General features: G+C 37.2%; 1 protein-coding gene across 1 annotated transcript in view; it reads left to right on the forward strand.

The window, feature by feature from the left end:
- Positions 1-18,578, forward strand: part of LOC150103443 (importin-4-like) — a 321,740-nt gene that overhangs the window by 21,419 nt on the left and 281,743 nt on the right. Inside the window, exon 3 of the mRNA XM_090397560.1 lies at positions 16,003-16,088. Within this exon, the coding sequence (XP_090253686.1) occupies positions 16,003-16,088 (86 nt within the window). The remainder of the gene's footprint in view (positions 1-16,002; positions 16,089-18,578) is intronic.

The raw sequence follows: 18,578 nt of genomic DNA on the forward strand, positions 1-18,578 counted from the left end.
TTACATGTTAGTGTATTTCTTAACAGTACTATGATGTGCAGTCTTTGCATCACTTGCAATATGCCCTCTAAACATCAGTCTGCTGTAAACCATCACTTCCAAATCTCGAATCTTATCCACTTCCTTCAGTACAGTGCTATCAATATAGTACACAGTCTTATATTTCTGCACTCCAAAATGCAACACCTTGCACTTATTTATATTAAAACTACACCCCCCACTCCTTTATCCAAGTCAAAAGTCTATTCATATCTTCCTGAAGGGAATTAACTAGTGGCGGCTCATGGCTTGAAATCATTGGGGTGCTACAACTTTCAAAATATACATATGCACTGTAAGTACAGTGTATACATGTTTGGATAAAATATCAAAATTATGGTAAAAATTTTAAAAAAAAATTAAACATGAAAAAATATTGTTTATTATCAATAAAATTATACAGTTTAGTATAATTCAAAATTACTTAAAAATGAAATCCATTATCATAGCCCAAATAATGTTCTAAAATAAAAACTATAGCAAATGTAATGTCCAAATATTTAAAGAGACGGAGTAAACACGGTAAAACCGCATATAAACAACAGCGGAACTGCGCAACGGACAGTGCTGCTGTCCGTTGCTCATCCTTCACCCTCCTAAGTGGTACAAGATGGATTTTTATTTTTTTATAAATAAAAATTTTTTATAATTTCAAAACAAGAGAATCGTATAGGATTGTTGATGATAAAATTAAATATTACAAGCAAATATAAATAAATTAATAAATATATTTATATACTGAAAAAAAAAATTAGGGGTGCTGCAGTTCCACAGTGCCTATGCACGAGCCACCCCTGTAATTAACATCAAAGGTGTTACTTATATGCTCCCTAACTTTACATCATCAGCAAACAACTGAAGATCCCAAATCATTCCACATGATATCATTCACAGGACAAAACATGAGCTCGAGTGACTGGAGAAACAGTTATAGTTATCATTTGTTACAGCAGGAGGGAGAAAGAAAGAAAATTTCTGCATTCCGAAATGCAGCACCTTGCACTTATTTACATTAAAACTACACTCCCACTCTTTTATCCAAGTCAAAAGTCTGTTCATATCTTCCTGAAGGGAATTAACATCAAGAGTGTTACTTATAATTCTCCCCAACTTTATATCATCAGCAAACAACTGAAGATTCCCAGTCATTCCACATGATATCATTCACAGGATAAAACGTGAACTTGAGTGACTGGAGAAACAGTTATTGTTTGTTACAGCAGGAGGGAGAAAGAAAGAAAAAGAGTGAATGGGAAAAGCATAAAAGTGTAAGAAACTGGGAATAAAGAGATTTTCTTGTATGAGGATTCGATGATAAGAGGTATACTTAATGAGAAAGTGACAAAAGCATGTTTTCCAGATGCGAAGATAAAGGATGTTAGTGAAGCTGTAAGTATGAGAAGAAAGAAGCAAACAAGTTAGTTGTTTTGGCAGGCACCAATTATTTGAAAGGTGAGAAGGCAATGATAGAGGGTATGAAAGAGTTGTTGGAAGCAGCTAAAGCATAGAGAAAGAAAGTAAAGATTGTGAGTCTGCTATCTCGGTATGTCAATAAGAAGATTTAGGATGAATGGTGTGCAGTTTATACGTGTGTGGAGTGAATTTGATGGACAAAAGGACCTGCGTATGCCTACTGGACTGCACTTGAATGGTTTTGGAGTTAGATGCCTGGAGAAAGTGCTCAGTCAGAGTTTAGAAGTGCAATACTAGGGAAACTAGAGATATTAGCTGGGGAAGCAATTAAGCATGTCTTCTAGCCATCACTGGAACAAATGACTGTGAAGAGCTGGGTACAGTTTCCCAGGTTACGAATCTGAATAGGCAAGTAGTGACATTATGTAAGGGTTACTATGGGTTCAAGGGGGGTATTGAAATGCATGTACATGAATGCCTGAAGTATTAGAAATAAACGAGATTAGTTTTGGGCATTGGTCAACTTGACTTGACTAGAGAATTATTGGCATCAGTGAGATGCCAATAATTCTCTAGCTGTCAGAGAATGGTGTAGTTACAGGGATCAAATGCAATATTGTATTTTCAGAGAAGAGAGGAAATAGGGCAGATGGAGGGGTATTATTAATGAGCTGAAGAACTTCAACCAACAAAATTAGAAGTTAAGGAAGATAGTAGATATGATGGAAGTGGTTCATTTGAGGCTGCCTTTTGAGATAGAGTACAAAATTGCTGCTATAGATCTGAAGATTCAGAAGATGTAGATGACATATATCAGCAGATTAGCGAATTAGTGGAGACTTAAACTATAGTGATATAGATTGGAAGGAGAAAAGATATGACAAAATGGAAATGGAATTCATAAGGTTACTAAGGGATAATTATCTGACCAGCACAGCATGGAGAGGACCAGGGGTTTGAGAATGTTGGATCTGATAAAAGTATCAGAAGATCTACATATAACTATAGTAGCAACTCTACCTCTGATTGGGAAAAGTGACTATGCAAGTCTTTCCTGGGAGCTTGCTCAACTTATGGAATTGTCATTCAAGAAAGAGTTTATGTGGAACTGCAAAGCTGGCAATCACAGCAAACTTAGGAGGCAACTTGGAGCAGTGCCATAATCATAAGAAATTACATTGAATGAATGTCATTAGTGCATGCGATTGTTTGAGCAAGGCAATATCAGACTACATACTCAGAGTCAGGAAGATAAACCAAGGAGGGTTTAAGTGGACTAGTAGCAGTATAAAAGCAGGAACTACAATAAAAGATAGAATTGTGGAAGACATATAAAGAAAAAGGTGATCAGCATTCTTATGAGCAATATAAAACACGAGTAAGAAGGGTAATAAGTATGGTAAGGAAGACTAAATCAGATTTTTACAGACAGTGAGCTAAGCAGGCCAAAAAATATTTTTTTTTTTGCTGTGTGGCAAGTAAGAGAAAGAATGATTATGGAAAGATAACTTCACTAAGTGCTGATGCTGAGAAAGTGACAGAAGCAGAAGAAATATTTCAGTTAGTAAGTGATCACTTTGCTAGGGTATATCATCCAGCTGGTGACTTTGCAGTTATTGATGTGAGAATTCAGGTAGATGAACTGGAGGTACTCAGTGTATTGAAAAATATCAATGTAAATACAACTGTGGACCTGGAGAGTATGTCTGCTCATGTGCTACAAGAATATGCAAGGCAGTGTCTCTGACGAAGTTGTTGATTAATCTAAGCCTCAACTCTGATAAGGGTCCAAGGGAGTGGGAAAGAGGGTAAGATACGTAGTTCATTACATACAGGTGGCTCCAAGGCAGAAGTAGCAAATTACAGACCAGTGAAAGTGGTGGTTAAGTATGGGAAAAGTTGGTTAAAACTAAAATTCAGGAATGAGTGGATAGGAATATGATACTCTATAGGGGCAGCATGGGTTTATAAAAAGGAGCTTCTACCTCAGTAATTTATTCACATTTTATGTTCGTGCTGTTAGCCTAGTGGCTCTGCACTTCGCAACCATATGCCTGGGGAAGGAGTGTCCTGAGTTCGATTCCCATCGCCGACATGAGGAGCTTAAGGATCTTCCTCAGCCATAGCCAAGTTAGCCGGTCTTGGACGTGGACAGCAGGGTTTTTCATCCCGCAAGCAGGCAAACTGGCCCCGTGAACACACGGATCTACAGCCATAAATACTTAACCCCCAATGAGGGGGACTCAACTTGCCCAATAGGAACAGGGGAGAAAAGGGAGGACACTCCATATGAATAAATAAATAAATTCACATTTTATGATAAATTGACAGTGGAATTAGATAAAGGAAATGGCTTCACTGTGATACTGCTGGACTTTGGAAAGGCATTTGACAGAATATTGCATGGAAAATTATAAGTTGGAGCAAATGAGAATGGACATGAGGTTGATGGCATGAATAGGTGATAGCTGATAGACATCAGAGAATGGGGTATGGGGGAGTGAAATCAAGGCGAATAAGGGTGACTAGTGGAGTGCCCAGGGCTTTGTGCTTGGACCACTACTCGTTAATTTGTACATTAATGATATAGAAGATTTGATGGGGGATATTATTTGCTGATGATGCAAAACTGGGGAGGGCAGTAGTGGATAAAGGTGATATAAATATAGATTTAGATAGATATAAATTTAAATAAATTGGTATTCTGGACAAAAGACAATGGTTGTCAATTTAATGTTGTAAAGTGTAAGGTAGGTTTCATCCTAAAGTGCATTTCACCCTAATGAAATATTAGGGTGAATTTCACCCTAACGTGCACTTAAGAGAATTATATATTTCATATCATGTTGATTGTACTAGGAAATTGATAAGACTGGGGATCTGGGTGTGATGGTGAATAGAGATTTTAAATTCATTCTTTTGTATACTGATGTTTATTATTTTATGACACCTCCGAGTCCAAAGACTCATTGAGGGAGGGCACCTACTCTGCAAGTGTCCATGTCCACCACTTAATCCACCAGCTACACCGAACTGCCACTACCATTGTCATTTACACCAACAGCATCTACTTCCCCCCCCCCACCACCACCATCACTAGTATTTTTTGCCTATAAATTGCTGGTGTTCTGAAATTTGGAACACCTGCAAATCATCATAAAGAACACTGTCCAAAGAGGTTGCTTAAAAGCTTAGAGGATTACTTAGATGTTGAAGAACACATTGACAAATATAGGGAGTTTATTATCCCTCTTTATAAGACTATGATTTGGCCACGTGTTGACTACCGTGCACAGATTCAGTCACCTGCATTTCTAGGAAACCAGGAGGTGGTGGAGAGGATTCAAGAACAAGTGAACAAGCTCATAACAGGTCTGTGGAATGCTCCCTTTGAGGATAGATTAAAGGTGTGTGTGGGTTTCAGAGTTCTGCTGATAGGTGGAGGAGAGGGGGACATGATAGAATTTTATGAGTTACTGAAGGGATTCAATAAGATTGACACAAAAGAAATTTTTCAGTACATGGGAATTTGGGAGGAAAACAAGGAATCATGCTTGGATGTTGCCTGAGAGTGTGGTTAGTAAGGTTGTGCATACTGGTTTCTTTGCTTGCAGAGTGGTGAATGAGTGGAATGGGTTGCCAGAGATGGTTGTGAGCATCCCAACCATCTCTTGATGGAGGGGGGATATTCAGTCGTTTGCTGATGATGCAAAACTGAGGAGGGCATTAACACTATGTATTGTGTTAATGGATAGTGTGGGTCTCCTGTGATGAGTCTTTTGATTCCATTGAGTATCTGTATAAATAATAATCATTTGAAAACAAGTTAAACAGCAGGGACCCAAGAACAAGAACCCTGGAGCATGTCAATGGGTTACCTTCCTTCTTTTCTGATCCATCATACACAACTTGCTGGTATCGTTTAAAGAGCCAGTCACCAATATACCATCTATTCCCATCCTCTGTAACTTGTACAGCAACTTACGTGGTAATCTATCAAACTATTGCAAAGTCCAAGAATATCACTGTATGATTCTCCCTTATCCTTCACATGCATTATCATAAAATGCAAGTAAATTTCTAAAATAAGGCATTACCCTTTACAGATCCATGCTAATCATCATAAAGAACACTATGTCCATCGAGCCAGTCATGTATCTTATTCTTACCAATCTCTCCAATACCTTGACTGCAACTGTAGTAATATAGACTGGTCTTTAATTGGAAACTTATTTCCAAGAACCATGCTAGTGCAGTTATACTACTTCGCCTTTTTATTTTTTCCTGACTCCTTAGGAATCTTACCCACTGCAAGACTTTCATTAAATAACCAGTTCAAAGGCATAGCTAACTGTTGTGCACATAAAAAAATACATGGTGATATGTCATCCATTCCCATAGCCTTATTAACATCTAACCCATTTAAACAACTGATACATCTCCAATTCTTTCACTTCCAATTCTACCAATACTTGCCTCCCCTCTATATATTACGCGGCATCATTTACACGATTATGATATCTTGGAGTGTTAGTAGATAGCAAGTTGAAGTTCTGTGGTCATGTAGCAAAGATTGCAAATACAACTCAAAAGATGATTGCAATGCTAAAATGAACTTTTACATGTAAAGATAAGGATATTATTTTCTTTCTTTATAAGGCCTTGGTAAGACCTCACTTGGACTATCGTGTGCAGATCTGGTCTCCTGGTGTCTGTTGTGATTCTGATACCGTGGGGGAGAGTGTTAAAAAATTATATCTAGATTGTGGAATATGAATACAGATTGAGAAGTTTTAGACTGTAGACACTAGCAAACAGTAGAGAAAGAGGGCTGATATGATTGAGACTTACAAACTTCTGAAAGGGTCATACAGGATTTCAGTTGATGGAATTTTTCATTTTATGGAGGGTGGGTAAAGGACAAGAGCATCCTTGGAAGCTGAAATGGATGCCGCTAAGAAGGGGATGAGGGCTAGACTTTTCTCTCACCGGTGTGTGTGGTTGGAATGGGTTGCCATTGGATGTTGTATGTGCAAGCATTGTGAATGAATTCAAGAATAAGCATGACAGCTGATGTGTGTAGTCTTCGGCATCCCTCAATGAGTCCCTGACTCCCTGTGAAGGTCTCTTAATAATAATGATATATATTGTTAAAGTGCTCATTCAATAATTCCACTATATCCTTTGCAATAGTCACTCTGCTGCCATGACTACCTACCATTGTCAACCTGCATAATCACTTTTTCCTCATGCTTGCCATATAGTGGAATAATTCCCTTGAAATATCCTTGGCCTGACTAGCCAAGTCTCCTCATACACTGTGCCTTTTCTTTCTTTGTTATACTTTTTACCTTCCTAGCCTATACTTTATACCCCTCGTGCATGTGATTCCCACTGACTGTCTTGTACTTGAAACATAATTTCTTTGCGGATACAGCTTGCTTGATTTCACTGCTATTCTATTTACTTGCTTAACTGCTGATATGCAGTTATATGAGTTTTTCCAAAAAAGTAAGGTAACGTTTTTTTCTTAATGGTGAAAGAGAATGAGATAAAACATGGTGAACAGGTAGACCTATTAATAACATTCAAAATGACTGCTACTGTTGCAGTGAGGCACCACTGTCGCCTCACAGCTAATTCCAGTTGCATGATGGCTACCTGGCGAGTGTGTTCCAAAACTGATGTTCATGAATGCATTTTTGAAAATTATGGAGACAACTACTGTGTTTGAATAAAAACTTTAGTTTAATATAACTAAAATCTACAATTCGACGTTTCGACCTTTATGTCAAGGTCGTCTTCTGGAGCATACAAATATACACAAGAAACAAGCTATACTACAATCAAACTGGTTCGTTAAAGACACTGACCAACTGTTACCGCAGTTGTTGGCCTGACCTCTGGTGGAAAAAAAAAAAATAATAAATTTTAAAAATAAAAAATTATACATCAACGCTAGAGTCCTATTATTTGTATTGTCTACTATATACATATATTAACATCATTCCAGCCAGTTGGAGTGGGATGGTTTCTAATACTAGCGGATTGGCTAGAGTCCTGACTTATGTTGAATCTTTCATATTAGGAAGGCTGAATGTGTGCCATCCAGATCCTTGGAATTTTCATGCCATCTTTGTTATTGATATTTGGGTGGTTTATCAGGATTTCGCAGGATTCCTTAAATTTTCTTTCGTACCAGGTTTTTGTGCGGTGTAAGGAGCAGGTGCTTTTCCAGTTGATTTGGTGTAAGGTGTTAAGTGCGTGGTCTGAGAGGCCTGCTTCACCATAATAGTTATATTTAATGTGTCTAATGTGTTCTTTCTTGCGTATAGGGATTGTCCGTCCTGTTTCACCAATGTATGGTAAGTTACAGGTGCAGCAGATGCAATAGACTGTGCAATAGGATGTGCTAATGGGAGGAGAGGATCCTTAGAGGAGCTGAATATGGTTTTAAGTTTAGTGGGTGGTTTAAAGGTGGCATTGAGGTTATAATGTTGTAGGATTCTGTTGATTTTTTCTGATAACCCTTTAATGTATGGGATGACTATGGTTTTACTGTAATTTAGATTCGTTTTTGTTGTAGTTTTATAGAGTATTTTATTGACAGTATTTTTGTTATAGCCAATATTTATGAATGTGTCACTAATGATTTTTAGTTCTTGTTTATTCAAACACAGTAGTTGTCTCCATAATTTTCAAAAATTCATTCGGATCACCGTGCAAGCCTAAAAGAAAGGATGATGTTCATGAACTTATTTGTTTTTTTGCAAGCAAAAACGCCTTCACCAAGTGACATTCACCATGAACTGGTTGCTGTGTACATGGCAAAAAATTGATGCCCAAGTTGGTGCAGTGAATTTAAAGCAGGTTGTGGTCAGCATTGAAGATCGACATTTGGTGGACAGGCCTCCATCAAACAAACAGAAGACAACATTTTGTGCATTAAGGGCATCGTTCTTAAGACCTGCGAATGAAATTGCATAGTGATGAACTTGAGTAAGTCCACTGCTTATGAAATTGTTCACAATGTCCTTGGCTTTCAAAAGGTGTGCTCCTACAAGGTGCCCTGACAGTTGTCAGAGGAGCACAGGGTAGCATGCATGGGGATGTGCCTGGAGAATCTCTTGTGATACATTGACAAAGGAAAGGATTTTCTTGCTCTCCTAGTCTCAGGAGATGAAATTTGGGAGCACACCTTTTGAAAGCCAAGGACATCGTGAACAATTTCGTGAACAACCCTTAATGCACAAAATGTTGTCTTCTGTTGAGAGCAAACAAGACTCCATGACCTGGAAACATCCAATGTGTAAAAAATTCAAAGCTGTTCCTACTGTCTGAAATGTTATTATCATGATGTTCTGGGATCGCCAAGGCATTCTTCTGGTGGTCATCTTGCCAAAGGGAGAAACAATCAATGCAGAGCTTTACTGTGCAACGTTAGGCAAACTTTTTAGTATGCTGCAATAAATTTATGTCTGCATTTCACTATAGTCATGAAAATATTTTCGTATATAAGTAAAAATGTAGTTCTTCCTTATGTAAAATCTTGTATAGAAAGAATTTAGAATAAAAAATTTTCTATACCGATTTTACTTGGGGAATAAAAACAATATAAAATACTTGTAATTTGATTAACCCTTAACTCATTTATGCTGTATTAAATCTGGAAAAATGTTAGACTAAATTGTTATAAAAATTGTACAAAACAAAGAAATAACTCAGGATTAAAAATGTAAGACCTGAGGCTAGCGCAAATTGCAAAGGTCAACGAAGAACGGGTTTTCCAGCCCAAACTCAGCGGCCGCGGGGTGGCAGAGACGACCCCTGCAAGAAAATCTGGGCGACTCGATCTGCAAGAGTTCCAAGGTTGGGAGAGTAGACTAAAAGGGAAGAATCGGGGGGGGGGGGCTCTCTGTTCCTGTTTCGCTACGGGGAGTTTCCTGCCGTTCCAAGGACGGGGATTCACGTCCTACCAGCAGAAGTCCAATGATATTAGGAGTTCATAACAGCAGTGACGGTCTATTCCAGAATCCCACTGCTAAATTCCTTGACAATCTCCAAACGTACTGCATCATCGATGTTGCAAAATAGTGCCTGTGTGTGGTTTTAACTGGAAAGTAGAAGAACGTTCACGATCTTTATTCCTTGTTCCTCAGTCTCTCCCACTTTTGCATTCCAATCTCCAATAAGTAGCCATAAATCTCGCTTTGGTGCTGCATCTATCACTTCTTGTAACTTGGCATAAAATTCTTCAATGTCTTCTTCTGATGTCTCTGTAGTAGGTGCATAAACCTGAATGATGGTCATATTCATTGGATGTCCACTCACTCTGAGAGAAATGATTCTGTCACTCACTGGATTATAACCCAATACATACCTAGTCATCTTTTTCCTGAGTAAGAAAGATACTCCATTTTTTCGACTTGTCTCATGTCTTGAGTAATACACCATATAGTCCCCTGACTGAAAATGGCCCATTCCTGTTCATAATAATATGCTCTATTCAAATTCTCTACAATATATATATTTTTTCTTATTTACTTTAACTTATTTGAGTCATAACTACGAGTTGTAATCTCGTTGCTTGAAATAGTTTTATCACCTTTAATCCTTTCAGTCTACAATTTATTCCCCCCACCCCCTCTTTCTCAAGGTCATAACTATGCTACTTTCATGTGTGTATAGGATAGATTTAGAAATTGCCTCTAGCTGGAGCCAGTTCCTTTGTCTAACTAACTGGCTTTCTCTCACACTGATCTTTGAAAATTTATATCTATTAACAACTGCACCATCAGAGATCGCGTAGAGGAATTGTATATCTTTCCTGTACATGCAAGAGAAATGCCCAGCATAACACGGAAATATCTCTAAAATTCAGCTCTAAGTCAAGCAACGTTTGAAACTTATTATTAGTCAGTTATGGCTACTTTTACTTTTAAGGTCACACAGGTTCTATCTTTTTATGAGAAGTGCATATTGGTAAGGCAGAATCAGGCAAGTTATTTAAACAAACAAAATAGTTTATTCATTCTAAGTTAAGATAATTACATTGATTAAAACTACACATATTAAGATATCTGGGTCTAATTCACTCAAATTAAGTAAGATGGAAACAATGTAAATCACATGTCTGGTCCTCCACTTGATTAAACAAGCATTTCTCGCTTAAGATTAATAACAAAGAAAATAAATATACTCACACAGAAATCAGACACATAAATAGACATATTCACACTTTAAATTAATTTAACTCAGGCTATAACAGTATTAGGCTTAACCAAAACTTTTACATACAATTCCACTTTCATTACATAACATTAGCTAACTCCTCAGGATTCTGCAAAAATGTGTCATAAACTAGTTCACAATTACTTAGAAGTACAGCTTTCTGATTTCACTACTGTTTTTTATGATAACAAACAATATAGAATCAGCAATCTTTGCTTTAAATCTCACAATATAAGAAAGTTCTACATAAAATTTTACTTGCTACCTTGTCAGCCAGTTCTGTATACAAGATCCTAGAGATCGTGAACGTTCTTCTACTCTCCAGTTAAAACCACACACAGGCACTATTTTGCGACATCGATGATACAGTACGTTTGGAGATTGTCAAGGAATTTAGCAGTGGGATTCTGGAATAGACCGTCACTGCTGTTATGAACTCCTAACATCATTGGACTTCTGCTGGTAGGACGTGAATCCCCGTCCTTGGAATGGCAGGAAACTCCCCGTAGCGAAACAGGAACAGAGAGCCTCCCCCCCCGATTCTTCCCTTTTAGTCTACTCTCCCAACCTTGGAACTCTTGCAGATCGATATACGTTCTATATCTGATAGACGTTCGTTTTGGTTTAGGTATTCGTAACACTGCAGGGAAGAGACTAGTTGAGTTTTATGCAGAGAATTCTTTGTTTGTTGCTAACACCTGCTTTAAACAGCATAAAAGAAGATTGTACACATGGGTATCACCTGATGGACAACACAGAAATCAAATTGACTATATACTTGGACAAAAAAGATGAAGAAGTGCAATTCAGTCTGTGGAACAGACCATGAGTTATTAGTGGTTATACGATACATGTGAAACTACGGAAACTGAAACCAACACGAACGTCTATCAGATATGATCTTTGAAACATACCAGCTGAATACAATATTAGCATACAGAACAGATTCAACACACTCAATTTGTGTGAAAGAGAACCAGATGAACTATGGAAAGAGAATAAAGATATAATTAAAACAGAAGCAAACAAGAATATTCCAACAGTTTGTAAGAAGAAGTGCAAATGGCTGTCAGAAGATGCCATCAAAACTGCTCAGGAAAGGAGGAAAATGAAGGCCACAGGAAATTTGCAGGAAGTATGGCATTTGAATGCAGAGTTTCAACGACAAGCCAGAAGAGACAAGGAAAAATACTTTAACCAGGAATGCTAACAAATAGAAGACCAAAATAGAAAGGAAAAACAAGAGATCTTTTCAAAAAGATCAGAGAACTAACAGGGAGGTTTAGTGACAATGCTGAAAAGTAAACACAAAGGATATCTTACAGAAGCTGCAGACATCAAAGAAAGATGGAAGGAGTATACAAAAGCCCTTTACAGAAAGGACTCCAAAATTACTGAGAAATTTGAAGAGCAGGATTATTCACAGGAGCCAGTACCACTGGAGAGTGAAGTGAGGTGGGTCCTGCAACAGCTATCCAGTAAGAAAGATGGAATACCCATTGAAATACACGTGGATGATATTCTCAAAGCCCTTGAGAAGAGGCAGTTAAAATTTTAACAGCTCTATGTCAGCGAATTTGGATCACAACTATATGGCCTAGGGAATGGAAAAAATCAGTTTATATACCTTTATTGAAGAAAGGTGATTCAAGAGAGTGCAAAAACTACAGAACTCTAGCATTGATTTCTCATGCAAGTAAAGTCCTACTTAAGATCATTCAGAAAAGACTGGAACCATTCATGAAGTGAAATGCCAGATGAACAGGCAGGATTTCGAAAAGGCAGATGAACAAGAGATCACATCGCCAATGTGAGATGGATAATAGAAAGAGCAGAGGAATATCACAAGAATGTCTACCTTTGTGTCCTTGACTATAGCAAGGCTATTGACTCTGTAAATCATGTGAAACTGTGGAATGTGTTAAGAACAGTCGGAGTCCCAGAGCATTTCATTATCCTTCTGAGGAATCTTTATTATGAACAAGAAGCTACTGTGCCAACAGATCTTGGAGAAACTGAGTATTTCGCAATAGATAAAGGGGTGCGACAAGGATGTATTTTATCTCCGTACCTGTTTAACTTGTACGACGAATACATTTTAAGAATGGCAGGACTGGAGGAGTCTTCAGTTGGAATTGAAATTGGTCGAAAAAATATTTATAATTTGAGGTGCAGATGATACCACCTTGCTAGCAGGATGCAAAGAAGATTTGGAGGAACTTATTATGAAAGTTAAAGAAGAAAGTGCTAAATATGGTCTTAAACTTAACCTCAAAAAGACTAAAATTATGGCAACATGTGATCTTAATGATTTTGAAGTAGATGGGGAGAAAATGGAAGCAGTTAACAATTTTGTGTTCCTAGGTTCCTGAATTGATAAAGATGGTTATTGTACCAAAGAAGTTAGAAGAAGATTATTACTTGGGAAAAAAAAACAATGAAAAATTTAAGCAAGATCTCTAAAGATAAAGATATTAGTCTCACAACAAAATTCAGAATCATGAAAGCAATGGTATTCCCTGTGGTGCTGTATGGATGTGAAAGTTGGACCCTGAGAAAGAGTGAAAGAAGGAAGATAGATGCATTTGAATTATGGGTTTGGAGATGCTTGCTAAGAATACCATGGATTGCAAAGCAAACCAATAAATCAGTGATAGACAGAATAAAGCCAGATTGCTCCCTTGAAGCTATGATCATCAAGTAAAAATTGTCATACTTCGGACATATTATGCCAGCAAATAACAGTCTGGAGAAGATGATGATGCTTGCTAAGATGATAATGATGGAAGCAGGAGAAGAAAAAGACCAAGAATTAGATGGGTGGATGGAGTTAAAGAAGAAACCTGAGTGCACTTGGAGGTTCTGAAAGACATGGTCGGGGACAGATCGGAATGGAAAGTGTTTGTTCGTGGAGTCCCCAGGAGTCGGAAATGACTCGATGGATCATAACACACATATTATCAAAAAAATTTAGAGAATACAAAAAATATCAAATTTTTGATATTTTTTATATTCTCAATCCCATGAAGTACACTTAGCTTTTGGACACCAGTGTACTATTTATTTCCTGTTCCTCCTTCCAACCTAGCAGAAATAGGTTGCTAGGATACAGAATTGTTTTTTCTTACATATACCTGAGGTCTCTTTCATCTTTCAGATTGCTTCCTTATATGAACTAGCATCTTGCATTCCTGTCTTCTGATCTCCTAATTCTTTTGCTGCAATTCTTCTGCTATCATGCCAGCCTGGTTGGCTGAGTGGTTAGCATAACCACTCTCCAATCAACAAGTTGTGGGTTTGAATCCTGCCGCAGACAGATGTGGATATCTGTGCACTGCTATAACCTTTGATATGGCACAGTATGATCTTTGCTATCCTTGTGCTATTGAAAAAAAAAAAAAAAAAATCTCCTGTCATCAAACCCAACCAATTCTGTCCTGTCTGAAAATAATACACCACTCGCATTCTACTCTTGCAACTATATCATCTATCAGTCAAGTCTTTCCAGTGGCAAAAATTCCTTCCTCTCACTACTGATACTTTTTAGTATTTGTAAACATGTACTGGCATCCCACCTTAGACTGCCAATTTGCAAATAGTTGCAAAGCATTTGAAATATCTGTTGGCAAGGGGAAAAAAATCTAATTTTAAACAAATTATTTTAAAAATCCAGCCTGGTTTGCTGAATTAGCATATCCCCTCTAGCAAAAGGCTGAGGGTTCAAATCCTGGTACTGGCATTGATATTTGTCCTACTAACTCTGTGTGGAAAGGGGTTCTTTGTCCCTGCCACTTCTTCTAGTAGAATGTTTCACTCCCAAAAAAATCCCATGAAGTACAGAAGTGACCATATGACATCCGTTGACATGAAATGTAACTAAGAAGAGTAATCTGAAACTCATATCACACCATTTGGCTAACTTGTAATTTTTCAATAAATTTATGTGATGTTTACTATTTGAACTTGCAACAAACTAAAATTAAGTTTCTTCATCTGGGCTATTTATTAGTTGTAGATGCTTTTAGTTAAATACAGGGTGATCAGATTAAAGTATTCCTGTTTAAGGCCTCGTGAAGTGCCATCCAGTGATGCACATGCTGCGAAACTTTGTGCAGGAATGCATTGTGTGTCATGTGGAAGCAATATCTGAGAGAAAAAAAAAAAAAGGTAGTTCCAAAATTCACTATCGGACGCATTGTAAACCCCAAATGCATGGAATTTGCATATCACTCAACATTGAGGTGCCAGGAGGGTAAAAAGATGGACATGAGATTTTTTCCTTCATTTTAGTTGTTAATACCATCCACAAGATGGCACTAACTTTGCCCCAATGTACTTTGCTCATGAAGATATACTACCTAAACAGTTGCAATGCTCTTGCTGCACTCCATGAAATTCATTGCCCAAACAAATGTCGACAAGATCCATTACCTCCATGTTCTCCATGTATGGGCTATGCAAAACCCACATGCAATCCAATAAATTCCTTTGCATTCACCCAAAATTACTGCCTGGTTCATGTTGACAGCTTCGTTTATCATTGGACCATTCTTAACTTGAACTTTAACATTGACTGATGAGGACATTCATCAGTCAGGTCCTGTGACCTGCTCAGTTACTGCTGAGGTATTGTGATGTGGTAAAAAAAAAATTTTGTTGTGCAACAGCTATAGCAGCAGTGTATGGATTCAGTCATTTTCATGCAGGATTGGGCCTCCACACATCAGTCAATCTATACAGGAAGTTCTTCAAGAACATTTCACTGAAGCCATAGTGATCGGCTGTCTATTTCCCACTGCATAGTCACCTCGTTCACCTGATCTGACCCCTATGTCTTCTGACTCTGGGGGATTTCTCAAAGACAGTGCTGAAAGACAGCATAACACAGCATGTGTGCAACATCAGTCCAAATCAGCTGCATTCTGCAATTGAACACAATGTGCAAAGGGTGCAGTTTGTGGCATATCAGAAAGGGCAGAATATGGAACAGCACAGCCCATGAATGCATAATGGCAGTGAATAAAAATGTATTGTTTATGATTGCGTTTCTTTTCTCCTTACACACACACACACACACACACACACAGAGAAAAATTACTACAACTACATTCGGTACATCATACAGCACCTCCTTGTGGTGAATATCATAACTTTTTTTTTCTCAGAATAACACTTCCACATGATGCACAATGTACTCCTGAAAAGTTTCACAGCATTTGCATCATTGGGTGGTGCTCTGCAAATCCTTAAACAGGGATACTTTAATTTTGATCGCTCTGTATTTTGATACAGATAATGACTGTTTTAATTGCATTTTAGATCCGACAATTTGCTGCTGTGCTGTTGAGAAGAAGAGTTACAAAATCAAGGCAGTGGAATAAGATATCTTTGGAACTAAGGCAAAGGTATGAATTGTATCTCTAGGTTATATTTTTTTTATGCCGTTAGTGAATAATGAACTAAATTTTGAAATAAAACAATTTGTTAGAGCTAGTTTATAAAATTGTTACATAGAACAACTATTAAAATAAATAATTGTTTTAATGCATGATGTTTCCATCTAGTAGTTAAGATCAGGTATCTTTTTTTTGTCTTTTTTTCAAGTACTTTTGAAGCAAACTAATTAAGATGGTCAATACAAAATAGAAATAAAGAAAAGAGATGACAGAAAAAACCAGAGCACATACATAATTAAAACTTCACAGTTATAGCAAAAGCATTGCAAACCAATGATTTAATCATTTTCTGTTTGTAGAGTCTTATAAACACGTAGGGAAACAATTAAAATCTTAAAGTGCATTTTGTAATAGTATTTTTGTATATAATGATTCCATTTTATTATTACAAAATTTGAATCTAAAGTCATTGATGTCATCTGTTTCATTAATTTTCAGCTTAATTTTAGAACAGATTTTATCAAAGTGGTATGAAAGGTGAGTCAGCTGAATAAATTATTATGGAATAAGAGAGAAATCAGTCAAACTGTAAACGAATAGTGTACAAGACACTGTTCAAACTAATTTCAGCTTATAGATCTGAGAGCTGGATTAGAAGCAAAGTGGCTGATCCGAGACTGAAGACAGCATATATATGAGATCTGTTCCCCTAGTGCCAATGCTAGAAATGAGGATATTAGGAAAGAACTTCACATTGTTAGCATTCAGGAATGTGTGAGCAGAACTGAGGTAGTATGATCACTGAAATAGAATGAGAAAGGAAAGGTTAGCAAAACAAGTCTGTGTGTTGTGTTCAAGATGGCTGGGGTAAGGGTAAGACTGAGATCTAGTGAATTGATGAGATAACTAACAGATAAGACTAATTTCATTGAAAATTGTCGATAAGAAGTGATGTGAACTTATCGTGTAGTACTGTCCTATATATTGAGGATACCTATCAGGAATTTGATGTAATTTTGCAGTTAAAGCAATCTCACCGAAATGACAAATTTGAACAATAATGCTAAAAGAAATTTTCATAAGTTATTGCAGTATATGATTTTGTTCCTTTTGTGTCCTTTCATATAGTTCTGATAGGAAAAAAATAAATAATTGGAAGGCTTGATAAATATAAGGATTTTGCATACCAGATGTAAATTAATCCGCCCAGCCAGTATCACAAAATGACTTCCATGTGGACCGACAGACAAAATGAATGTTTAAGAGATACTTGTGCTGCAATGATGAGGATACATTTCATATAGACACAAGGATAAATGAAACTATTAAAATACAATGCAAAAGTAAAAAACTTATCTCCAAATATTTCAACCTGAAATTTTACAGATCAGCACCAGGCAGGCTGGTAAGTACAAGGTAGAACTTTAACAATGGATTATTTAAAAACACAGATGAGTCACGTGATGGTATAAAGAACAATGTGCAGGTTAAGGTGAGTAATTGATGGGAGCAAAAGGCTATTGATGTCTGAGAATGAGACTTTCCCAGATTTTCAGTAAGAAGAGGCAGTTGTTCTGATTCAGATCGGGATGATGCAGAAGAGTTTCAGCACTCTCTTTACTTGAAGCAGTATCAGTGGAGTAGGTGTGTTCTCTACCAGAAGATTCTGTGGTTGGTATCAGTTCCATGACGTGCTTGGCCAATTTATTTATTGTATGATGGTAAAATACAGCAAGAAACACAACACACCAATGTAGCAGATGTATGACAACTAAAAGCTGCATAAAAGAAAGTTTTTACAAAGCAATTTTAAATTTTTCAAGCCAGTTTATGGCTTCTGTCATAACATTATATCTTGTATAGTGCCCTCAAAAGCATATATCAGGCAGTCCAGTAAAATATGGTGAATAGTTTGAGAGTGATAACCACAGTCACAAGCAGGAGAGAGTCAGTCTATTTTTGTTTATGTCGATGGTATTTACATTTACCATGACCAGTTCTAAGGCAGTTTAAGGTTGTCCAAATCCAGGTAGTTTAGATGTAGGGCCTGATATAGCTAATCTGGAATTTTTATAGTGTTGGAGCCATTCACCTTTCCATGTATCAGTCAAGTTGAAAGATTCACCTATTAATTCCTTTGCTGTTTTCCAACTAGGATTTCTTGATTTTAGTCTTCTCGTAGAGGAATTTTGTATATCTTTGTGGATAGGTAGGTTAACATTGTTGGTTAACCTACTATGTGTAAAATTGATATTTTCAACTGTCTCAATCCATTTCTTTCTTCTTGCATTATCCAAGGAGTGCAGGAGATCCTTAGCTACTATATAGTCTTCTTTTACTATAAATTCATGATAAGGTTGTTGCTATCACTATTCCAACCCAGAATATGTTCTTCCTGCAACCTCTAGGGATAGTTCTCTTTGCAGTTACTTTAATCACTCCTACAATCTGCCAATTGCTAGGTATAGGTTTTATCCACCTAATATTGGCATCTACTTG

The sequence above is a fragment of the Typopeltis vanoorti genome, chromosome 9 (assembly GCF_054136105.1).
Source record: "Typopeltis vanoorti isolate ZY-2024b chromosome 9, IOZ_Tvanoo_1.0, whole genome shotgun sequence".
Lineage (NCBI taxonomy): Eukaryota > Metazoa > Arthropoda > Arachnida > Uropygi > Thelyphonidae > Typopeltis > Typopeltis vanoorti.